The 26323-nt window shown below is 40.8% G+C and overlaps 1 protein-coding gene across 1 annotated transcript in view; it reads left to right on the top strand.

Moving 5' to 3' along the window:
- Nucleotides 1-2338: 2338 nt before the first annotated feature.
- The window catches only part of METAP1 (methionyl aminopeptidase 1), a gene marked incomplete at its 5' end in the record, with an annotated part of 42294 nt that continues 18309 nt past the window's right edge, over nt 2339-26323 (top strand). The window contains 7 exon segments of the mRNA XM_014589205.1: nt 2339-2390; nt 6827-6939; nt 8116-8176; nt 16842-16933; nt 19394-19477; nt 21302-21440; nt 24535-24666. Of these exon segments, the coding sequence (XP_014444691.1) occupies nt 2339-2390; nt 6827-6939; nt 8116-8176; nt 16842-16933; nt 19394-19477; nt 21302-21440; nt 24535-24666 (673 nt within the window).

The raw sequence follows: 26323 nt of genomic DNA, 5'->3' as shown, positions 1-26323 counted from the left end.
ATGCCTTTGCTGGGTGCATTTCAGCCACAGCTCTTGCAGGATTATCTTGGTGTTACAGAAAGGGGAGAATGGCCATGGAGTTGACAGCTCGCAGTCCATTCCAAAAGGCAATAATGAACACAGTTTGCATGTCCATCTACAATTAAAAAAGGCTCATGTGTAGGATCACATTAGTCTGCAATCGTCGACCTACATATATCGAGGACCTCTTCAGTGCCAGGCACAGCCCCAAGCATTGGGGCTCAATGACTCCTTTGTGTGTGTCAGTATTTACTATGTGCTGGACACCACTTAACTGCTTTTCTGACATGATTTACACTATTGCACTTAATTTGCTCTGTTCTCTGTCCCTGGAATGATCAACCCCATGTTGCAGGTATTGTCAATAATGCTTTATAGGGTGAGGCAACTGAGGATCTATGAGAATGTTTGTCTTCATTTTCTAGATCATAGATAGAATTTTAGAGCTTATAGTGGTACAGGTAATTCATGGTAGAGTTTATCAGACCAGTGCTTCCTATAAGAGTTCCATGTTTGGTGCTGACTCGATGTTTTGAATGTAGCATACATACATACACAGTGAAGCTGTGAGAAAGTGTGACCTTTAGTCAGGTCATGCTGTGTCCCAGTTCTCCCAGTTAGGGTTCTCTTACATGAAGTGACATAGTTAGTCCGTGCTTCCATTTTGTCATTCATAGGATGGGGACCTGCCATCTGCCTTGTACAGTTTTTATGAGGATTAAATGAGATAGTGCAGATATGTAGGTAACTGTAAGTTATTTATTATGGTTATCTTCAGCACCATGGTTTAACACTGACTTTTTTTTAAGATTTATTTATTTATTCATTCATTCCTTCATTTAAATTTGACCAGACACACACACACACACACACACACACACACACAGAGAGAGAGAGAGAGAGAAGTGAGAAAGCAAGCTACCAGGTCCAGGACTTGAACTGTGGTTTGGTTGGCTATGTGGGAGTGTCCAGCACCTTAACCACCACGCCACCTGCTGGTCCCATCACTGACTTTCTTTTTAAAATCAGTATTTGTGCGTTAAGACTGTAAAAATCACTCATTCCCATTTTAGTTACTAGGACTACAATTATAATGTGCAGAATATGGCAAATGTTTTTCTGTGGTTTTCTATTACCATGAAGTAGGAAGGAAGTGATCTTTTTTTGCCAGGTGAGTGACTTTTGCAGTTTAGGAACAGGGATACACTATTTTACCTCCTGTTTGTTTTCTATAGCTGTCATTATCAAATTTCACAAACTTGGTGGCTTAAAACAACACAAATTTATCATTTTACAGTTTTGTAGGTTAGAAGTCTGTCTCAGAGCTGGAACTAAAAGCAGGAGTTGTTTGGTCTGCATTCCGCTCCAATCTGGGCAGAATCCATTTTCTTGTTTTTATCCATCCGTCCGTCCATCCATCCATCCATCCATCCATCCATCCATCCAGTTTCTAGGGGCTGCCCACATTTCTTGGCTTGTGGTCTCTCCCTCCATCTTTACGGCCAGTAAAGTAACTGCTCTCCGGTCTTGCTCCTATTATTATGGCTTTAACTCCCACTTCTGCTGTTTAAGGACCCTTGTGATGTTTAGTCACCTTACATTCCTTTTGAAAGAAGCAAGGTACGTTCAACTGGAACAGCCCCTTCCCTCCCAGAGCCAAGGGCTTTTGGCATCTGGTGCACATGGTAGCTGCTTAGATAGGTGGCCTCAGTCTGTTACTTACTATCACTCTTAACCACTACGAATACTGGGAGGATCTGCAAAATTTCTTTGTTGTTTTTTCCAGCATATGATTGATGAGCAACCTAGTGGTTCTTTTTCACTGTAGGGCACGTGCGCTCGCCAGACAGACAGAGAGAGACATAGAGACAGAAAGCGAGAAATCAGCCCCAGGGGGGATGGTCACGCCGCAATCCCTTCTCCTCCATTCTCCTCTCGGGATCTTGGGCACGCACGCACACGCGCCCGGCGTGAGTTTTAAGCCACCAGGTCCGGGACACGAACCGCGGTCGACTACGTGGGAGTCCAGCGACATAGCCATTACGCTAACTGCTGGTTCCCGTGGTTCTTTTTCAATACTTAAATTTGGTGACATTAAATTAAAATATGACTACTATTTTAATATATAGGCTAATGTTTCTTGCTTATGCAAAGTATGGATTGCTTTTGAAGTACAATTTTAAATAAATGTCAGTTCTTAAGCTTTTTCGTGTGTTGCAGATAAAGTTTACAGTAACTATTTCTTACATATACAGCAGTCTTTAAAGTGTTTTCCATTAAGGAAGCCCGGCACTAATTTCCTTGTTTGCTCTTTTAGGAATGTTTTAAAGGAAGTTGGGCTACTCACAAGTTACTACACAAGAAAGCAAGTAAGTGAAATCACGTGTCTGCTTGACTGTCTTACAGTGGCTTCTGTGCCAAAAGAGAGGAAGTCCCCTGTTTCTGAAAGTGTCTGTCTGATTGTTCTGAAGGTGTGATCCTGAAAGCTAGACTTACCGTGTATTTTTAATTCTTTGTGACAAATAATTTTAAGTAAAATGTGACTGAACATCTTAGTTAATTTTGTGTCACGTATTTAACATGAAAACATGGGATAGTTGCTAGGAGAGAAGGATCTTGTTTGGATTTGTCAATTTTTTAATTTCTGTTACCTCAGACCACAGTACTCTGTAGAGAGAGGTTTAAATAATGTCATTTAGCTTTATTCGCTCACACACTGCCTATCGTATGTCTAACATATGTCAGGTGTTTCTCAGAGCTCTTTGAGCCAGTTTTGTCATCGTATACCCGGAAGTTAAGCCATAAGAAAGTCTAAAGGGATGAGATTAAATAGCATGTTAGTGAAAGAGCTTAGAAAGGGTCTCTACCCCAGGGTGTGCCACTCATTAGAGTGCGTCTGTTCGGTATGGAATTTCTTCCTTCTTTCCTTCCTGCATTACGTTCTTCCTTCCTGTGTACTTGCCAGAGAGAGAAACAGGGAGAGGAGAGAGCGCCCTCCCTGGGGAATGGTCATGCCACAGACCCTTCGCCTTCACTTCTCCTTTGGGAACACACGGGCATATGTGCCTAGTGTGTTCCGGGTGGCACGACAGGCCACGTGGGGTCTGGCTGCCTTAACCACCCTTCTGTGGACTGGCCCTGAATCTGGAGTTTTCTTGATTACAGAAACTTAATTTTTTGTGTTGGCTGTGGGAAATTTTAAAGCATGAGTTAAATAAATAACCCAGGGCAGAATTAATGTTTTGTGTGCCGGAGTAAAGATCTGTCCGACTGTAAAGGCCTTAATTAAGAGCACAGAATGCTGGTGCTTGTGTGTATATTTGCTACACTACATCTTCTGTCGAACTGTAGGTAAGTAGGCTTACTTTAGTCCGATCCATAAAAGTTGTGTCACCTCATGAGTCAAGACTGTCATTCTACACTCTTTTAATGTGTTACTGACACACATAGATTCTTTGTCTCTCATTTTCATGAAGTAAAAGGTGAAAGAATTTAATAAGTACCTTTTGAATAGCCAAAAGTATGAGGAAAAGAACTTTTTTCTCATTTTGAAAAAATAACTTTAAATAATACTTCTCTGGATAGCACTCCCCTGTCCTTGCACATTAGCGTGCTTGACTTTTGGTTTGCAGAGAAAAAGTTGTGTAATGTTTTGGAACTGGATCTACCAAGCTTTGTGACCAGGGATTGCTCTAAGGCTCACTTCCAAATACTGAAGTCATAGGTTTGCAGTGAGGATTAAATAAGCAGATCTATGTGAAGCGTGTAGCTTGCCTACAGTTCATAGTAAGTGCTTAAAAATCTGTTTATTCTTTTTCTTTTTTCTTTATAAATTCTGCCAGGGGTGTTGTCCTGCTAGAAAGTGATAGAGAGAGAACATGTGCGTGCATTCCCTCTCCCCAGGGAGTGTGGCCACATCACAGTCCTTTCCTCCATTTCTCCATCCCATCAGAATTTGGGGCATGCGTGCACATGCTCCTGTTTACTTACTTATTTTATTTCTTTGGTACCATAGGGTACATGCACTCACTGGAGAGAGACAGAGAGAGAAAGTGAAAATCACCCCCCGGGAGGGATGGCCATGCTGCAGTCCCTTCTCCTCTCAGGATTTTGGGCATGCATGCTTATATACCTGGCTAAATAACCCAGGGCAGAATTAATGTTTTGTGTGCCGGAGTAAAGATCTGTCCGACTGTAAAGGCCTTAATTAAGAGCACAGAATGCTGGTGCTTGTGTGTATATTTGCTACACTACATCTTCTGTCGAACTGTAGGTAAGTAGGCTTACTTTAGTCCGATCCATAAAAGTTGTGTCACCTCATGAGTCAAGACTGTCATTCTACACTCTTTTAATGTGTTACTGACACACATAGATTCTTTGTCTCTCATTTTCATGAAGTAAAAGGTGAAAGAATTTAATAAGTACCTTTTGAATAGCCAAAAGTATGAGGAAAAGAACTTTTTTCTCATTTTGAAAAAATAACTTTAAATAATACTTCTCTGGATAGCACTCCCCTGTCCTTGCACATTAGCGTGCTTGACTTTTGGTTTGCAGAGAAAAAGTTGTGTAATGTTTTGGAACTGGATCTACCAAGCTTTGTGACCAGGGATTGCTCTAAGGCTCACTTCCAAATACTGAAGTCATAGGTTTGCAGTGAGGATTAAATAAGCAGATCTATGTGAAGCGTGTAGCTTGCCTACAGTTCATAGTAAGTGCTTAAAAATCTGTTTATTCTTTTTCTTTTTTCTTTATAAATTCTGCCAGGGGTGTTGTCCTGCTAGAAAGTGATAGAGAGAGAACATGTGCGTGCATTCCCTCTCCCCAGGGAGTGTGGCCACATCACAGTCCTTTCCTCCATTTCTCCATCCCATCAGAATTTGGGGCATGCGTGCACATGCTCCTGTTTACTTACTTATTTTATTTCTTTGGTACCATAGGGTACATGCACTCACTGGAGAGAGACAGAGAGAGAAAGTGAAAATCACCCCCCGGGAGGGATGGCCATGCTGCAGTCCCTTCTCCTCTCAGGATTTTGGGCATGCATGCTTATATACCTGGCATAACTTTCAAGCCGCCGGGTCCAGGATCGAACTGAGGTTTGCTATGTGCAAGTCCAGTGCCTTAGTCGCCACACCGCCTGCTGGCCCCCTTGGAGTGTTTTTCAGTCCAGGTATCTGGGATTGAACCTCAGCCTATCAGGTGGGATCTGGCACGCAGTGTACAGCGCTTAACCATTATGCTATAGGGCCAGCTCCAAAACGATTTAATTATCATCTCTGAAAAAAATGGGTCGGAATTTTGATCAGAAACTCCTCTCCCAGACAGAGTGTAGGCATGCGTACTATTTTGTCTCAGCTGACCAGAGCAGACTGTGTAAAGCCCAGATAGGATGTGCCTTGGGCCTGCCCTTGCGTGTGAGGTACTCTTTGACCTTACCCACCTCTTTCCTGGGCCTGTTGTATGGTGAAGTTGGAAAGCTCAGTTACATGAGTTTCTTCACACTGGAGTGTAAAGAAAAAGAAAAGCTTTTTTTTTAAAAAAAAGCTTGTTTTAAAGCTTTTTGCCATAAGGGCGTCTGTGCTCTCTGGAGAGAAAGAGAGAGATAATGAGAGGGAAAGTGAGAAATCACCCACCAGGGTATGGCCACGCAGCAGTCCCTTCTCCTTTATTCTTCTCTTGGTATTTTGGGTGTATATGTACCTGGTGTGTTTCAAGCCTCCGGATCAGGGACTTGAATTGTGGTCAGCCATGTGAGAGTCTAGCACCGAAACTACTATGCCACCTGCTGCCCCCCCACTGTCTTTATTTATTTATTTATTTATTTATTTATTTATTTATTTATTTATTTATTTATTTATTTATTTATTTATTTATTTATTTATTTATTTATTTATTTATTTATTTATTTATTTATTTATTTATTTATTTATTTATTTATTTATTTATTTATTTATTTATTTATTTATTTACCCCCAAACTGTCTTTCAAAGACCTATTAGTTTGTAATTTTGCTGCCATCCTGAGCTCACTTGAGGTTTATCATGTGCCTATTAGGTATCTAGTGCTTCTGCTCACATCTAATTGATCCTAAAATGCAAACTAACTTACTTTTCTAGTGTAAGTTTCCATAAGTAGATTATACCTATAATTTAGTGGTTCATAATTTTCTCCTTGATTTTTTTTTTCTCACCTTAGTGTTTTTTTTAAAGAATTATTTTATTTAACTGTATTTATTTATTCATTTGTTTATTTTAATTTGACCAGAGATGGACAGAGTGAGAGAGAGAAAGTGAGAAAGCAAGCCTCCAGGTCCGGGACTTGAACCGCGGTCAGCTATGTGGGAATCCAGTGCCTTTAACTACCACGTCCCCTGCTGACCCTGAACGGTTCATATTTGATACTGTGTAAAAACTTAGCATATGGGGCCAGTAGGTGGTGTGGTAGTTGAGGACTGGACACTCCCACATGGCCAGCCACAGTTTGAGCCCTGGACCTGGTGGATTACCTTCTCACTTTCTCTCTCTTTCTCTTTCTGTATCTCTCTGATCAAATTAAGATAAATGAATGATAAATAAAATTAAATAAATAATTATTTTTTAAAAAAATCTTAGAATATGTTTAGGATGGCATTTGTCTTCCCAGACACCAAGGTCTTTGTAGAAAGAGGTTGATGGGTTCCGTGGCCGGGCTCTGTGGTTGGGTTTTAAACAAGTGAGAGTGTGCTGCTGCCCAGTAGCTTGACCATCGAAGCTTTCCTTTCTCTCGTTTTCCCTCTTCCCGTCACATCCATCCATCCGTCTCCCAGAAGATGAAAAGGCAAAGCGAGAAGTGTCTTCCTGGACTGTGGAAGGTGATATTAACACCGACCCATGGGCAGGTTATCGGTATACGGGTAAACTCCGGCCACATTATCCGCTGGTGAGTAAATAAGGTAATACAAATTGAATATTATTTTAAACCAGTTTCCCATTGCCTGGAAATGATACTTGTAATTTGTGTTCCAGTGGTGGATTACATGATCAGGTTGTTTGTCTAGGACCTTGCTTCCTAGCTCTTTGGCTCTCCTGCATTATTTGCGAGCTAGTAGGGATAGTCTGCAGTCATGGAAGTGGTGGAAACATTATAGATGAAAGGACCAAAACTTTAAATTTTAAAAAGGAAGGGGTAAAGTGGAATAGATATTTTCTGGTTGACATTATAGCCACATATGTAGTAATACTTTCCTAAATTTTTTTTAAGGTGATAGAATTCTACTTTCATTTTGATATGATTTTTTTTTGCTCCTTTTATTGCTTCCCATGATCTTGGCAGCTAGGTTTCAAGAGGTTGTTTTTTGTTTGTTTGTTTGTTGGTTTAATTGCCAGAGGGCGTATGTGTTTGCCAGAGACAAAGAGAGCGAGAAACTCACAATGGAGCATGGTCACGTGACATTCGTCCCTTCTCCATTTTTCCATTCTGTCAGAATTTGGGGCATCCACGCACATGTGGCTGGCATTTTTTTTTTTTCAAGCCACAGGGACCGGGATTCGAACTGCAACCAGCCATGTGCCAATGCATTTCTCTTAACCACTTGCCTGCATTGCTGGCCCAGAACTTAGAATTTTAACATAGGAATTCACTTACGTTGAAATCTATTTGTCATCCTTAAATTTTAAGTTTTCTATACTGATAACTTTCTTTTTTATAAAAGGAATACATCTTTGATTAATTTTTTGAGAAATATAAAATCTATCAGGGAGTCTCCTCTGTCTTGCCTTTCAGGTATACTGACTAGGAACACCTTGGTGCCTATTTACTTTGGGATGTTATTTTTTGTGGTGAACTTGCCCATTTGTTTGGAATAGCACGGGGACCTGTGGTCTGTTTCTAACATTAAGTCCTAATGGTCTGGTCACTCTTCCCCCTTTAAATATCTGAAAAGAGACGTTGCATTAATATTGGGAAAGTGAAGCTTAATCTTAATGAAAGAGTTATCAGGATATTTAAGATGTCATTTAAAACCTTATTCATTTGAAAACTTCTGAATAGATTTTTTTTGTGTTTTATTTTCCTTGTTAGTAAACCAGCTTTAACCAATCTCCTTGATGTTTTTAGATGCCGACAAGGCCAGTGCCAAGTTACATTCAAAGGCCGGATTATGCTGATCATCCCTTAGGTAAGTTCTGCTGTGCGGATTCTTCATGTTTCAGTTTGTAGGCTTGGTGAACTTGGAAAAAGGAAAGAGGGCTTTACTTACAGAAATTTGTCAGTGCTGGACTGAAGTAATAAGTATCAACATTGTTTTTTCAAGCCACGTTAGGACATTTAAGAGATTCATCTCCACCTCCCCATTAGAAAGTTACCTGTTGGGGTTGGCAGGTGGCGTGGTGGTTGGGTTGCTGAACTCCCACATGGCTGACCGCAGTTCAGGTCTCTGAGCTGGTGGCTTGCTTTCTCATTTTCCCTGTCTCTCTCTCTTTGTCTCTCTCTAGTCAAACTAAACAATAACAACAACAACAAATGGAATTAAATAAATAATTCTTTAAAAAATGTTACCTGTTGGGACCAGAAGTTGGCATAATGGCTGTGTCACTGGACTCCCATGTAGTTGACTGTTGTTTGAGTCCTGGATCCGATGGCTTAAACTCAAGATGGGCGCATGTGGGTGCGTGCCCAAGATCCCGAGAGGAGAATGGAGGAGAAGGGATTGTGATATGGCCATCCTCCCAGGGAATGATTTCTCGCTTTCTGTCTCTCTTTCTCTGTCTTTCTGGCGAGTGTATGTGCCCGATAGCCAAAACCTATCCAAAATAAAAAAAAGTGACCTATTATTAAAACATAATTTATGTAGGTGTTAATGGCCACATTCAAAATAATAACTGCATTTTGTGTTCTTATGTCAACTCCTAGATTTACAAAACCAGTTTTGATTTTCACATGCCATTCTACCTAAGTTATACAAGGTCCATTTAGGAACAGCACATCGTGGAAACCTGAGTAGATACCTGACTTCTTGGACAGTTATAGTAATAGAGATAGCAGAAATGTAGTGAAAATGGTGACGATGAGAACGATGGTGATGATTCTGTAATAATAAGTGCTGTTTATTTTTGCCTGTGTGTCTGGCTCTGTGCTAAGTTCTTTGCACCTGGCATTTCCTTGAACGTGTCTAGCTCTCTGCTGGTGAGTTCTGTGGTCATCTCCATTTTATAGGTTATGATAGTGAAACACTCAGAGAAGATAGGTTCTTTGCAATAAGAGTCAGTGGAGCAAGTCTCATCCCTGAAGGCCTGTACACATAATTTGACTCAGACTATATGAAATTACTGATTTAACATGTCAAAAATGGTTGAATATTAGCAGTTTCATGTGGTTTAATCTAAACTAAATTACCATTGCATTATTCTCTGTGAAGTGGGGGACTGTATTAAATTCTTAAGAATATAATTTTAGAGGCCGGCAGGTGGCATAGTGGTTAAGGGTGTTGGACTCCCACATGGCCAACTATGGTTTGCGTCCTGGACTGGCAACTTGCTTTCTCAATTTCTCTCTCTCATTTTCACTCTCTCACTCTGTCCCTCTCTGGCCAAATTTAAATAAATAAATAAGCAGATAAATAAATAAATAAATAAACAAAGTTAAAAATAATACCTTAAGAAAAAAAGAATGTAATTTTAAAACTTAGTTAAACTCCACTATTTAATATTAATTTCTATAGTATTCATTTGTACTTTAAAAAATACATATAGAGGGAACCAGCAGTTAGCGTAATGGCTATGTCGCTGGACTCCCACGTAGTCGACCGCGGTTCGCGTCTCGGACCCGGTGGCTTAAATCTCACGCCGGGCGCGTGTGCGTGCGTGCCCAAGATCCCGAGAGGAGAATGGAGGAGAAGGGATTGCGGCGTGACCATCCCCTCTGGGGGGTGATTTCTCGCTTTCTGTCTCTATGTCTCTCTCTGTCTGTCTGGCGAGCGCACGCGCCCTATAGCGAAAACCTCTCAAAAAAAAAAAAAATACATATAGACAGGGCCAGCAGGTGGCATGGTGGTTAAGGTGCTGGATCCCACATGATTGACTCCGTAGTTAGAGTCCTGGATCCAGCACCTTAAAAAACACGCCAGGCATGTTTGCCCAAAATTGCAGGAGGAGAGTGGAGAAAGGATTGCGGTGTGGCATCCCCCTTGAAGAGTGATTTCTCACTTTCCCTCTCTCTTTCTCTCTGGTGAATGTATGTGCCTTACAGAAAAATCTAAAGAAAAAATACACCCACACACATACACACACCTGTATGTTATCTATCTATCTATCTATCTATCTATCTTTCTTTCTTTCTTTTTTTTTATTTATCAGAAGGTGCTTGTGCTTCCAGAAGGGGGATTGGAAAGGGAGAATGCACCCCTCATTGGGGATGTGGTTATGCTGCAATTCCTTTTCCTCCAGTTCTCCACCCTCTTGGGATATTGGGCATACAAAAATATGCACCTAGCATGTTTTTCAACTGCTGGGTCTGGGATTCAGACCATGTGGTTAGCTGTATGAAATCTGGCTCCCTTAACCACCAAGCTGTGGGGTCCACCTGGTAAATTCCAAGAGTAAAGTAAACAGCGAAACGTGAGTTCTCCTCCCTAGAGGTAGTCATTATTAGTAGTTTCATGCATAGTTGTTCCAGTGATATTCTTTATGTGTACAAACAGCCCATCCTCCTAATTTATTCAGAGGGAACAAATTATGTACATCTTTTCATCTCGCTTCATTCTTTTAATGTATTTTGGAAATATTTCATATAAGCCCATTAAAGCACTCTCCTCTTAGTATTTTTATTCCATTGTGTGGGAGTGTCATAATTTATTAAACCAAGCTTCTAACGGGTGTTCAGATTATTTCCAGACTTTTGCTTCTGCCTGTTTGACCTTAGGTGCTGTCCTTTGGTGTATGTCTTTGACTACATATGGGGGTTCTTCTGTAGAGTTAACTGCCTAAAGTAAAATAGATGACTCAGAGGCTACATACAACTTTGGTTTTGAGAGAGAATACAAATTTCAGAGATTTTATAATATTTTTGGTTCTTGTTACCATGAAAAACCACATAGGAGCCACCTTCCAGCTAAGTCTTCCCCAGAATATATTGTATAATAACACTTTATGATTTTTATCATTGGAAAGATGGAAAATGGTAATTTGCTGTTATTTTAGTTTTTTACATCTTTTTATTTATTTATTTATTTGTTCTGGGGAGAGGTTTTTGCAATAGAGTGCTTGTGCTCACCAGAAAGAGAGAGACAAAGAGACAGAAAATGAGAAATCACTCCCCAGGGAGGATGGCCACACTGCAATCCCTTCTCCGCCATTCTCCTCTCGGGATCTTGGGCACACATGTACATGTTCCCAGCGTGAGTTTAAGCCACTGTATCCGGGACTTGACTACATGGGAGTCCAGCAACATAGCCATTATGCCATCTTCTGGTCGCTATTTTTATACTTAAAAAATTTTTATTTTTATTACCTTTTTTTTAGAGGAAAGTCCTTTTTAATTTTTTTAAAAAGATTTATTTAATTTTTATTTATTCATTCATTTAATTTTAATTTGACCAGAGAGAGACACAGAGAGAGAGGGTAAGAAAGCAAGCCACCAGGTCTGGGACTTGAACCTCAGTTGGCCATGTGAGAGTGTCCAGCTCCTTAACCACCACGCCACCTGCTGGTCCCCATATATATATTTTTTTCTTTATTGACAAAGGGCACATGTGAGAAAGAGAAAGAGAGCTCCCCCACTGGGGTATGGTCTTTAGGATGTGTGTACTTGCTGGAGAGAGACAGAGATAGAAAGTGAGAAATCACCCCCAGGGAGTATGGGTGAATTCCTTCTCTTTCGTTCTTCTCTTAGGATCTTGGGCATGCACGCGTATGCACTGGGAGTGTTATTAGGCTACTGGTCTGGGACTTAAACTGCTCAGTTGGCCATTTGGGATCCACACACTTTAACCACCGTGCCACCGGCTGGCCCAACCTTTCCTTTTTTTCAGAATTTTTCTGACTATTCTTACATGTTTATTTTTCCATGTAAAATTTAGAATCAGCTTATCTGGCTCCCAAAAATATCCTGTAGGCATTTCTTATTGTGATATTAGTAAATTTATAGATTAATTTTAAAGGAATTGGCACTTTGTTGAGTCTTCTTATTCAAGAACAGGGCATATTTTTCTATTTTAAGTTTCCCTTTATGTCTCTTAGTAATGTCTTCAGGTTTTTTCGTATAGATTTATTTCTGGGTATTTTATCTTCTTGGTTATTTGTCTGAATAGTATTTTCTTTTCTTTTTTTTCTTTTTAGTTCATTGTTTGTAAGTGAGGAAGTCACTGGTTTTGAAAATTGACCTTATAATTTGCCAACTGGCTGAATTCTTATTTCTGGTCATTTACCAGGTGATTCTCCTGTTCGAAGAATATAAAATCATATTTGAAATGAAGGATTTTATCCTTTCCTTTCCAGTGTTATCTTACTTCTTTCTCTTGTTTAATTCATCTACTCACATTACCAACATCATGTGAAATAGTGGCGCTGGATGTGAGCATTCTGTGGTGTTGGCTCTGAAGATTTATCGGGTAGTCAGAAAAATCATGGCATTTTTTGGTGCAAAAATGTGACATGACTTTTCTGATGACCCAGTACATTTATTATGTTAGACGGTAGCAGCCATGTTGTCAGGATAATAATTATTATTATTATTTTCAGGTTTTGCCATAGGGTGCATGTACTTGTAAGAGAGAGAGAGAGACAGAGGGAATGTGAGAAATCACTCCCCAGGGAGATGGCCACACCGCAGTCCCTTCTCCAGTCTCCTCTCCGTATTGTGGGCATGCATGCATACACGCACACATGCTCACATGCCAGTGTGATTCAAGCTGCAGGGTCTACTATGCAAATTGCACTTGGCCAATGGGAGTTCGGTGCCTTAACCACCATACCACCTGCAGGCCCCAGGATTCTTCCTTTTTAGATGATCACTTACTTTTCTTTCCTTAATCTATGTCTAATGAATTAGATTAATAATAATAGGTCTGCAAATATTGAACTATCTCTAATTTCTGGCATCTTACTTCAGTCATGATGTATCGTCCTTTTTGTATTCTGCTTGGTAAGATTTTACTGGGAATTTCTCTGTCAGTACTTATAAATAAGATTAGTTGATGATTTTTATTTTTGTCATATTTTGAAATAATTGCAATAGTGACTTTATTTGAAATACAGGTAAAACTTGAATTAAGCTAATTTTATTAGTGAAGATTCTTTTTTTTTTTTTCAAAAAACTATTTAATTTTATTTATTATTACTATTTTTTAAAAAATTTGCTGTAGGGCACAATTTGCTGTAGGGCACATGAGCTCACTAGAAAGAGAGATGGGGGTGGGGGAGGAGGTAGACAGAAAGCAAGCCGCCAGGTCCAGGACTGGAACCACAGTCAGTCATGTGGGAGTCTAGTGCCTTAACCACCACGCCACCTGCTGGTTCCAGTGAACGTCCTTAAGGCACTGCTTTTCAAACTAATTTAAAAAAATTATTTCTTTATTGGGGACCAGCAGGTGGTGTGGTTGGGGCGCTGCACTCCCACATTGCTGTGGTTCAAGACGTGGTGGCTTGCTTTCTCACTTTCCCTCCTCCTCTCTCTCATTCTGACCCTCTCTGGTCAAAATTAAAAATAAATAAATAAAGTTAAATAAAATAATTCTTAAAAATTTTTCTTTATTTATCATAGAGTGCATGCATCTTAGACAGAGAGACACACAGAGATGGAGACAAAGAGATAACCTTTTTAATTTTTTTAAAAAGATTTATTTAATTTTTATTTATTCATTCATTTAATTTTAATTTGACCAGAGAGAGACACAGAGAGAGAGGGTAAGAAAGCAAGCCACCAGGTCTGGGACTTGAACCTCAGTTGGCCATGTGAGAGTGTCCAGCTCCTTAACCACCACGCCACCTGCTGGTCCCCATATATATATTTTTTTCTTTATTGACAAAGGGCACATGTGAGAAAGAGAAAGAGAGCTCCCCCACTGGGGTATGGTCTTTAGGATGTGTGTACTTGCTGGAGAGAGACAGAGATAGAAAGTGAGAAATCACCCCCAGGGAGTATGGGTGAATTCCTTCTCTTTCGTTCTTCTCTTAGGATCTTGGGCATGCACGCGTATGCACTGGGAGTGTTATTAGGCTACTGGTCTGGGACTTAAACTGCTCAGTTGGCCATTTGGGATCCACACACTTTAACCACCGTGCCACCGGCTGGCCCAACCTTTCCTTTTTTTCAGAATTTTTCTGACTATTCTTACATGTTTATTTTTCCATGTAAAATTTAGAATCAGCTTATCTGGCTCCCAAAAATATCCTGTAGGCATTTCTTATTGTGATATTAGTAAATTTATAGATTAATTTTAAAGGAATTGGCACTTTGTTGAGTCTTCTTATTCAAGAACAGGGCATATTTTTCTATTTTAAGTTTCCCTTTATGTCTCTTAGTAATGTCTTCAGGTTTTTTCGTATAGATTTATTTCTGGGTATTTTATCTTCTTGGTTATTTGTCTGAATAGTATTTTCTTTTCTTTTTTTTCTTTTTAGTTCATTGTTTGTAAGTGAGGAAGTCACTGGTTTTGAAAATTGACCTTATAATTTGCCAACTGGCTGAATTCTTATTTCTGGTCATTTACCAGGTGATTCTCCTGTTCGAAGAATATAAAATCATATTTGAAATGAAGGATTTTATCCTTTCCTTTCCAGTGTTATCTTACTTCTTTCTCTTGTTTAATTCATCTACTCACATTACCAACATCATGTGAAATAGTGGCGCTGGATGTGAGCATTCTGTGGTGTTGGCTCTGAAGATTTATCGGGTAGTCAGAAAAATCATGGCATTTTTTGGTGCAAAAATGTGACATGACTTTTCTGATGACCCAGTACATTTATTATGTTAGACGGTAGCAGCCATGTTGTCAGGATAATAATAATTATTATTATTTTCAGGTTTTGCCATAGGGTGCATGTACTTGTAAGAGAGAGAGAGAGAGACAGAGGGAATGTGAGAAATCACTCCCCAGGGAGATGGCCACACCGCAGTCCCTTCTCCAGTCTCCTCTCCGTATTGTGGGCATGCATGCATACACGCACACATGCTCACATGCCAGTGTGATTCAAGCTGCAGGGTCTACTATGCAAATTGCACTTGGCCAATGGGAGTTCGGTGCCTTAACCACCATACCACCTGCAGGCCCCAGGATTCTTCCTTTTTAGATGATCACTTACTTTTCTTTCCTTAATCTATGTCTAATGAATTAGATTAATAATAATAGGTCTGCAAATATTGAACTATCTCTAATTTCTGGCATCTTACTTCAGTCATGATGTATCGTCCTTTTTGTATTCTGCTTGGTAAGATTTTACTGGGAATTTCTCTGTCAGTACTTATAAATAAGATTAGTTGATGATTTTTATTTTTGTCATATTTTGAAATAATTGCAATAGTGACTTTATTTGAAATACAGGTAAAACTTGAATTAAGCTAATTTTATTAGTGAAGATTCTTTTTTTTTTTTTCAAAAAACTATTTAATTTTATTTATTATTACTATTTTTTAAAAAATTTGCTGTAGGGCACATGAGCTCACCAGAAAGAGAGATGGGGGTGGGTGAGGAGGTAGACAGAAAGCAAGCCGCCAGGTCCAGGACTGGAACCACAGTCAGTCATGTGGGAGTCTAGTGCCTTAACCACCACGCCACCTGCTGGTTCCAGTGAACGTCCTTAAGGCACTGCTTTTCAAACTAATTTAAAAAAATTATTTCTTTATTGGGGACCAGCAGGTGGTGTGGTTGGGGCGCTGCACTCCCACATTGCTGTGGTTCAAGACGTGGTGGCTTGCTTTCTCACTTTCCCTCCTCCTCTCTCTCATTCTGACCCTCTCTGGTCAAAATTAAAAATAAATAAATAAAGTTAAATAAAATAATTCTTAAAAATTTTTCTTTATTTATCATAGAGTGCATGCATCTTAGACAGAGAGACACACAGAGATGGAGACAAAGAGATAAGCTCCCTCCCAGGGTCTGGGCACGCCATGATCCCCTCTCCGGTCTTTCAGCCAGTCCTACCTTGGGCGTTTGTGCTCGGGCCCGGCATGTTGAGGCCAACCAAGGTCACCATGTGGGATCCGGCTGCTCTTGAGCAGCACATCATTGCTGAGCCGTGGAGCCAGCCAGCCCCGTCTTAAACATTTCTGTTTAAATCACTCTTTGATTCAGAGTGAGAAATGGGCTTTATCACATGATCTGAATATGTGTGTGTGTGTGTGTGTGTGTGTGTGTGCTTGCACTCGCGCGTAAATTAACACGTTTCACAGCAGCACGTACCTTTATTCTGTGTAATACAGTCTAGCACTTTACCTATTTGCCTAAAAAAGTAATAATAGTTGTAGCCCACGAAAAAGGAAGGTCACAAACACAATTTGGAAACACTGACTTAGGTTCCTGTTTCAAAAAATAAATAAATAGAAGGTTCATCGTTTGTCTCTTCATGAGATGAGGATCATGAGAGCAATTATTGCTTGGCATACAGTAAATAGCCAGTAGGTCTTGGCTGATTCCTAATAGATCTGAACATTCAGTCTTCAGAATCCTTCCTTTTCTTTTCATGTTGGACATTTTTTCATTACCAAAAAATCCAATCTGGACCCTCCAAAATCATGGAACACTATTGTGTGAAATAGACTTGACTATTGTATGTCATCAGGGATATAATTATGCTTATAAATACATCGCTCCCATCATTTTGGCTTTACTTACTGATTTTCCGTTTCAGGAATGTCTGAATCTGAACAGGCTCTTAAAGGTACTTCTCAAATTAAACTGCTCTCATCTGAAGATATAGAGGGGATGCGACTTGTATGTAGGGTAAGTTATTTTTTTCCCATGGGGTAGGACATGTTTAAGTGTACTTGATCATAAAGTCACTGATTTGCTAATTTATAAAGGTACCCACTGTTATAAAACTATAACTAGCCATACTTATTTTTATTACACTATCATTAATAGATATTTTTATGCAACATTTTCTACTTTAGTAGCCTATTTGAAAATTAATAGGGTAGGTTATATTTAGTTGACAGTCTATTTCTCCCTATTTTTATTTTTTTTACTTTTTGGTTCACTATAGGATGCGTGCACTCACCAGAGAGAGAGAAAGAGAGAAAAAGTGAGAAATCCCCCTGCCCCGTCCCCCAGTAAGATGACCATGTCACAATCCTTTCTCATCCATTCTCCTTTCAGGATTTTGGGGCAGGCACACATGACCAGTGTGATTCTTTAGCCACCAGTTCAGGACTTGAACCACGCAATCAGCCATGTGGGATCCAGTGCCTTAGCCTCTACTCTGCCTGCTGGCCGAACCAACAAAGGTGAAACACTTGAATTTCAAAGTTTAGGATAAACCATAGTTCTTGTCTTTGAACTTGTGTTTTTTGTTTTGTTTTTAATGTTTATTTTTTTCCCCCCCACAAGGCATGTGTGTTCATCAGGGAGACAGTGGGAGATAAAGTGAGAAATCTTCTCCCAGGGAGGATGGTCATGCCATAATCCCTTCTCTTCCATTCTCTTCCTGGGATCTTAGGCACTAACACACACATGTGCCCAGCATAATTCCGAAGCCACCGGGTCCCAGACCCAAACTGCGGTTGGCCTTGTGGGAGTCTAGCAAAGTAACTGCTGTGCTATCTGCTGGTCCCAGTCTATTTCTTTTACCCATTTTATTTATTTTTTTTAAGGAATCAGGTTTTTACGATATTTTTTGTCATCTTATTTTCAGAGGTTTCATAGGATAGAGTTTAAGGCTCATACAGGGTTAGACTCAAGGTCTTGCTGTGAAATAACCTGTGAAATTTGGTAATAGTGGTTGGTACTTATCAGGTGAAATCACATATTTATATTTTTCTTTTTTTAAAAACATTCCCAGAAGAGCCAGCAGGTGGTGTAGTGGTTAAGGTGCTGAACTCCCACATGGCCGACTACAGTTCGAGTCTCAGACCTGGCAACTTGAAAGTCACACCAGGCATGTGTGTCTGCATGCCAGAATCCCAGGAAGAGAATGGATGAGAAGGGATTGTGGCATAGCCACCATCCCCACTGGGGGGTGATTTCTCACTCTGTCTCCCTCTGGTGAGCACACATGCACTAGGGCAGAAACCTTAAAAAAAAAAAAAAAAACTTAAAAAAATTGCCAGAGGGCACATGTGTTTGCTGGAAAGACAAAGAAAGTGTGAAAGAACCTCCATGGGGCATGGTCATGCCCCAGACCCCCTCCTCCATTTCCCCCTCCTTTCAGTATTTTGGGTATGCATGCATGTATGCCTGGTATGTTTCTAGAGACACCAGGTTCAGGACTTGAACTGCAGGGTTGGCCATTAGGATCTAGCCACCGTAACTACCACGCCACCTGCCAACCCAATGTATTGATACTTTTCCGAAGAAGAGTAATTGATATGTTGGTACTGTTTATCCTTAAGATTTTTATGCAGTGCTTTAAAAGTGATTTGGTAGTGATTTTCACTGATAAAATGAGAACATTATATTCCTGTTACTTATTTGCTATGATTATTTGTGGAAATTTATTCATCTATCCTTTTATATTTTTTCCACCCTTCCCCGTTATAGAAATGTCAGACGACTCAGTCTCTATCAGCTAGTTGATGTTTACATGACTAAGGATGAACATTTCACATAAAAAGCAGTTGAGCTTAGGAATTTGATGTATTTAAAATATATTTGATTTTATAATATACAATGATATATTTCATATACAATTATTATATTCACAAGGAGAATTCATTTACCAGTCTTCCACAAAATCTAAGGCAGTGTGAAGCATATAGACTTGTGTTTCCACTTCTTTTTCTAAAACTTTATTAATGGGACCAGCAGTTGGCGTAATGACTATGTCGCTGGACTCCCATGTAGTCGACCGCGGTTTGAGTCCCAGACCCAGTGGCTTAACTTCACGCTAAGCACGTGTGCGTGCATGCCCAAGATCCTGAGAGGAGAATGAAGAATGCGGCATGGCCATCTCCCCGGGGGGTGATTTCTCGCTTTCTGTCTCTCTCTGTCTTTCTGGCAAGCTCATGTGCCCTATAGCAAAAATCCTCTTAAAAAAGAAAAGAAAAGAAAAGAAAATTGATTATTATTTATTATTTAGTTTGCTATAGGACACACATGCTCACCAGAGAGAGAGTAAGCAAGCCCTTAGACCCATCCCAGACTTGAACCACAGTTGGCCATGTGGGAATCCAGTGCCTTAACTACCACGTCACCTGCCAGCCCCTCCATTTCTTTTATCATGCATTAAATGTTCCTGTTTTACAGCTTGCTAGAGAAGTTTTGGATATCGCTGCTGGGATGATTAAACCAGGTGTAACCACGGAAGAGATAGATCACGCTGTACACTTAGTAAGAGCTCTTACTTTTTTACTTTGGGAAAAATGTTCACTTTATTAGATGTTTTAGACTCTAAAATTAAGGAGACTAAAGTTCTGAGTGTCTGAGGTAACTTGGTAAATAAAGCTAATGAGGAAGGAACTTTTTGCTTTGTTTCCAACATGGAAAACGCTAGAAAGTGATCATTGCCACCTTTCAATATCTGTGACACTGGGATCTGAGCTTGAAACGTCTTGTTTCTGAAACCCCGTATTTCATAAGCCTTTAGTTAGGTTTCCAGAAAATGGTTTTTTCAGTTCTTTAAAGAAATCATACGACAACATACTTCAGTTACTATGAAATGATAAAAAGTATGGCTTCTGAAGTTAGATTAGAAATCAGAGACAAACTTTCTCCTTCATATACACTATAACAGGGCAGTAAATAGGCCAGATAAATATCTGTAGTAAATACGAAGTAGAGATTTTTAAAAATAAATATTGCCAGTAATATTTATAAAACTGCTAGTAAAATTAAAATCAATTCCACAAGTTTTTTTAAGAGAGATTTTTGCTATAGTGTGTGTGCCAGAGAGACAGAAAGTGAGAAATCATCCCCCTCCCCAGAGGGAATGACCATGCTGGGCACACACGTACATGCACCCTGCATCCGTTTTAATCTGCTGGGTCCAGAACTTGAACTGTGATTGACTATGTGGGAGTCCAGCAACGTAACCATTCTGCCATCTACTGGTCCGCACAATTGGTATTGTAAGGAACCAGTGAAAAATGATTAGCTTGGGGCCAGCAGGTGGCATGGTGGTTAAGGGCGCTGGACTCCCACATGACTGACCACGGTTCAAGTCTCGGACCTGGTGGCTTGTTTTCTCACTTTCCCTCTCTCTCTTGCTCTCTCATTCTGTCCCTCTGTGGTCAAATTAAAATAAATAAATAAAGTTTAATAAAATAATTCTTTTAAAAAAATGGATTAGCTTGAAGATTGTGTGGCAGTATGGCAACCTGAATTAGTATTCTATCATTAATGCAGTGTAAAAACATCCCGGTAAAGGAAGACTTGTTAGAGAAACCAGGCCATTTTCTAAGAGTTTTTTGTTGTTCCACTGAATATAGTGATTATAGTGTCTTTGGAAGTACTTTATTATTTCTTAATTATACTAGTATTCATTCTTTGGTTATAAGGATGTAGGCTTGTGTATGTGAAATTATAATTACACTGAAAGTACCTGTTAATATTTACTTTACAATCTTTTGCCTTTAGTATATTTTAATATGGAGAGTTTATTTCCTAAGTAGATTCTGTATGTGGTAACATTTGTATATGTATTTTTTTTCTAAGAGAGATTTTTGTTATAGGACGTGTGCACTTGCCGGAGAGAGAGAGAGACAGAAAGCGAGAAATCACTCCCCAGGGTGGACGGCCATGCTGCAATCCCTTCTCCTCCATTCTCCTCTCAGGAGATGCACATATGCCCAGCGTGAGTTTCAAGTTGCCAGGTCCAGGACTCAAACCGTGATCAATTACTTGGGAGTCCAGCGACGTAACCATTACGCCATCTGCTGGTCCCGACATTAGTTTCTATTCATAATATGTAAATCCGATTTTCCTTAGTGCAGTTATCAATAAATGGTTTGGAGACCGTGTATCTGGCTGGCATAAACCCTGTTGTATTCTGTTGAAGATAATATCTGGGATGCTGTTTCTGAGATAAAACAGTAAATAAGTTCTTTGTAGCTGTCCATCTTTTTTCATAGTTTTTGAATTTTAAAATCTGATCGTATACAGATTAATTTTTTTCCATATTCTAAATTATTTTCTCTGTGTTTTAATTTATTATAGGCATGCATTGCAAGAAATTGCTACCCTTCTCCCCTGAATTATTATAATTTTCCCAAGTCTTGTTGTACCTCAGTGAACGAAGTCATCTGCCATGGAATTCCAGACCGACGGCCCTTGCAGGAAGGTGATATAGTCAACGGTAAGAATGTAGGGCAACCGTGGTCACCCTGAGCAAGGAAACCACCGAGACGGGGAGTCTGCGTGCTTGTGTTTTCGCGACTTGCTTCTTTTTCTAATTTGAATTCAGCATGACTCAGATCTACAGAAACGTTTTTTATGGTTTTGTGCGTGTTGCTTTTAGGATATGTATAGTATGGTGTGTCTGTTTCACACGTTGGCCTGGTTTCTTTGCTTACCAACTCATAGGTAATTGTAAGTAGGGGAAAGAAGTGGATGACATGTGGGTGTAATGTCGAGGTTAGTTTTTGTTTGTTTGTTCTGTTTTTTTTTTTTTTCCCCCTTAAGTTCAGTGATGATTTTGAGGCTTTCAGGGCAGGCTTTCTTACTGCTAGAGAACTCCTCAGTAATACATGAAAATCTTCAGAAAACAGTTGAAAATCCTGCGAAAGTGCCTTTCTTGAGTGAAAGTGGTTTCAAGGACCCCCGTGGCAAGCTGTCTGGGGACCTGCAAGCGGAGAGGAAATGCTGCAGAGACAGACATTTCCCTCTGCGATGGAGAACAGGGCTGAGAAGAAGGCTGCCCTGGGCGGTATCCTCAGTGTGACTGAGAGTAGTTCTTTAGTAACCAGAGCCTGCGAAGGAGCTGTGTATCAGATGAGGAAACAGAGCCCAAGCATTATCTTAGGCTGAAGAGAACAGACTGACGGTGCTGGTGGCTGTGAACCATCGCGAAGGTGGGGCAGCGGCATGGTGTGTATTAGAGTTACTGCTTCAGTTACGGTGTCTGTGTGTAAAGTCCCTTAGATTTTGGGGCAGATCCTTTTTATTTTAGTCTGTGTGTGTGTGTGTGTGTGTGTGAGAGAGAGAGAGAGAGAGAGAGAGAGAGAGACAAAAACCCTGGAGAGAGAGAGACAAAACACCCTGGGGAAAAAAAAGACACAGACACATACTCTCAGAAGGGTCTTGGCAGCACAGTCCAGGCACAACTTCAGTCAGCTTGGACCATGGGTGCACGCCATCCTGGCATGCCAGGGGAGGCTACTGGATGTGAACTCGTAACCCTCCTCTGGATCTGTGTCATGAAGCATCTTTTTAAAAATAATTATTTTAAAATTTCACTTACCGGGAACCAGCAGTTAGCGTAATGGCTATGTTGCTGGACTCCCACGTAGTCGACTGCGGTTCGCGTCCCGGACCCGGTGGCTTGGAACTCACGCCGGGCACGTGTGCGTACGTGCCCAAGATCCCGAGAGGAGAATGGAGGAGAAGGGATTGCGGCGTGACCATCCCCCCTGGGGGGTGATTTCTCGCTTTCTGTCTCTATGTCTCTCTCTGTCTGTCTGGCGAGCGCACGCGCCCTATAGCGAAAAAACCTCTCAAAAAAAAAAAAATTTCACTTACCATTATTATTGTTATTTTTGATTTGTTATAGAGCACATGAGTTCACCAGAGAGAGAGAGAAAGTGAGTAAGCAAGCCGTCAGGTCTGGGACTTGAACTACGGTTTGCCTTGTGGAAGTCCAGCACCTTAAACTCCATGCTGAGCACACAGAGCATTGCCTTTCTTTTTTTTTTTTTTTAAAGAGGTTTTACCTTAGGGCACATGTACTCTGTAGAGAGAAAGGGAGAGGGAAAGCGACAGAGACAGACAATGAGAGGGGAAGTGAGAAATTACCTTCCCCACCAGGTGAATGGCCACACAGCAGTCCCTTTTCCATTCTCTTCTTGGGATCTTGTGCACACACAAATGCATTTGGCATGAGTTCCAAGCCACTGGGTCCTGGACTCGAATCGCCGTCAGCCATGTGGGAGTCCAGTGACGTAACTGCTACGCCATCTGCCGGTCCCCAGAGCATTGTTTTTTACTCCTATGCCACTATCCCTGCCATCCAAACCCTGTTACTTATTTATTTGTTTTTTGCCATAGGGTGGGTGTGCTTACTGGAGAGACAGACGGAGGGAAAGTGAGAAATCACTCCCTGGAGGGGTGGCCACCTGGAAATCCCCTCTTCTCCCTTTTCCCCTTGTGATTCTGGGCGTGCGTGCACATGTGCCTAGTGTGACCCACAAACTGCTGGGCCTGGGATTCAAACCATGGTCAGCCGTGTGGGAATCCATCACCCCAACCACCACGCCATCTGCTGGCCCCCAAGCCCTGTTATTTTTATCATATACACAGCGTGTGAGGTTTTGCAGGAACGCGTGTGCTGTGGCTAGAGCAGAAACGCCTGTAATGTGATATATATTGATTGAAATTCATGGTTCACAGATGCTCCCTTAACAGGTCAGCAGAAGCGTGGTGGTTAAGGCACTGGATCCCCCATGGCCGACTGCGTGGTTGAATCCCAGACTCAGGGTCTTGAAAATCATGCTGGGTATTTGTGCGTGTGTGTCCAAAATCCCGAGAGAGAAGCAGAGGAGAAGGAAGTGCGGTGTGGCCATCCCCTCTGGGGGGTGATTTCTCACTTTCTCCCTCTGTCTCTTTCGTTCTCTGATTCTCCCTGGTGAGTGCACGTGTCCTGCGACTAAAATCCTTTTTTAAAAAAGTAATAATTTATTATGTTCTCTAGATACACATGGAGACTAGTATATTGAAATAGTAGTAATCTGTATTCTAAAATATAGATACAAAAAGAAGGATAAATACTCACAAATAAGTGAAAGGCAAATGAGTTTTTGAAAAATAAGTGTGGACCAGTGTGTATTTCTGTTTTTTCCCTCGGAGGAGGAAGAAGCTCATTAAAGATAAGTGGAGATGGTGTTTTTCTATTTAATGTCAAATGCGGCGAAGCGCTCAGTTTAATGGTAGCAACTCTGGTCATCCGTCTCGCGTGTCTGTCTCCTGCATACATTTTTCTTCAGCCACGAATGATCTAATTACTGTAAGGGTGTAAAAACACGCCGTCTGGTTTGTGCTGCGTGGCCGTATTCCCGTCTCCACCATGAGCAGATCTGAGTTACACTCGGGTTTCTGCTGGGCGGTAGCTCTGTGCCCACAGTGTCTAATTCGAGAACACAGAAGTTACCTTTTTCATTAAGCTCCTGATCCTGTTTCGTTGTAAAGTGTTTTGCAATGAACAAGTGTGGTCTTCACGTTTGTGCTTTGTTCTGCAGTGGACATCACTCTTTATCGCAACGGTTATCACGGGGACCTGAATGAGACCTTCTTTGTTGGAGAAGTGGATGAGGGAGCACGGAAACTCGTTCAGACCACATACGAGTGCCTGATGCAAGCCATCGATGCAGGTCAGTCCCGCACTGGGCACCCGTGGCTGCTGGGCGCCGATGGGCCGCCAAGGACTCCTCATGGCTCGGGGGTGCATTCCTTGCTCCTGTCAGCCTTGCTGCTGCCCTTCCTCAGCTGCTTCGGGTTTTAGCAGTAATGGGTTCAGGACAGTTCAGGAATCCCTGGATGGGGATGGACAGACCAGCTGACTGCCTCACATCTTTTCTCTTCTCTGATTTATCTTCCTTTTCTTTGCCTAATAAATGGGAGGAATATGTGGATGGTTTCTTCAGTGTTTTATTTTGATTTTTTTATTCTTTCAACTCTATAGTTATAAAAAGCTAAACAGAGCCTTCCAGTAGCATGGTGGCTAAAGACGGCTGCATCCCACTTGGCCAAATGTGTGGTTTTGAGTCCTGGACCCAGTGGCCTGTAAAACCCACCAGACTTGTGTGTGTACGTGCCTAAGATCTTGAGAGGGGAGAGGTGGGCCATCCTCTCTGGAGAGTGCTTTCTCCCTTCTCTTTCTCTGTCTCTCTGCCTCTGGTGAGCACTTGTGCCCTCTGGCAAATTCAAAACAAAACAAAAGTGAAACAAGACCAGAGGTTATAAAGGGAAACAGTGCTCCTCCTTCACGCTTACCTCCCCTCTTTTCATCTCTCTGTCCTCTCTGGAGGCTCCCCTGTGCACATTGAGGTTTTTCCTCTCTCCTGTGCATCAGTGCACACATACCTCTGTGTGTGTGTGTGTGTGTGTGTGTTTAATCAAGTTAAATGAAATTGTAATATTTGGACTATGCCAGCTTGATATTTTTTGAAGCAATAATAGCTGAGAGATCCTTCCAAATTCTCATGTGTCCCTGGGAATGTAGATCTTCATTCTTTTAGTGACTGTGGATTGCATTTCAGAGTACTAGACTGTCTGTTCCTCTCCTTGGTTTTGGTGGTTCCAGAGTTCTTGCTGTTGTGCTGGGTAGAGGTGAGTAGAGGTGTGAACATTTCAGAGGGATTTGTCCTTGGGCTTTCTGTTCATATGAACAACTTAGCTCAAGTGACAGTGTGAGGGCAGACAGCTTTCCAATGACATCTGTAGCGTTTGAACTTCATTTTCTAGTGTATCGTGTACGTTCCTCCTTCTTCAGTTCCCTTACCCCAATATTTACCAGAGTATTAAACAGGGTTGAGCTCTCAGGCAAGCAGATGGTTATATCTAATGACATTGATTTATTAGTTTTGTTTCTAGTTCATTCTTTACCATGTATAGGAAATGGCACTAATTTACTAATGAAAAAGTTGGAGGAATGAACATGAAAAAATGTAGCATTTCATATATCAACACGTGAACTTTCTTTTTGCTTATTATCCACTATTGATTATTTTAAAACTTTATACTCCAGGCAGTATTGTGAGATAAAAGCTTTAACATTTAGTTTGTCATTTGTGGGAGTTTCAGTTTTAAATAAATTTTAGGGTTTCTGCCAGATAATATGTTCAGTGTTTATTTCCTTTCTGCTTCTCTGTGAATTGACTGAAATAACCAGACAGCTGGAGCGTTGTTTTAGAGATGCACAATGAGGACTTGCCAAGAAACCGTCAGAAACTAGAGTCTTCATAACAGTAGCCAGGAAAGAACAAAAGTTGCTGGGTCTCTGGACAGTGCTGTTAACGCCTCTCATTA

This window comes from Tupaia chinensis, unplaced genomic scaffold (assembly GCF_000334495.1).
Source record: "Tupaia chinensis unplaced genomic scaffold, TupChi_1.0 Scaffold000340_1, whole genome shotgun sequence".
Taxonomy (NCBI): Eukaryota; Metazoa; Chordata; class Mammalia; order Scandentia; family Tupaiidae; genus Tupaia; species Tupaia belangeri.
The sequence above is the reverse complement of the archived record's forward strand: the minus strand, read 5'-3'. Positions and strand labels throughout refer to the sequence as shown.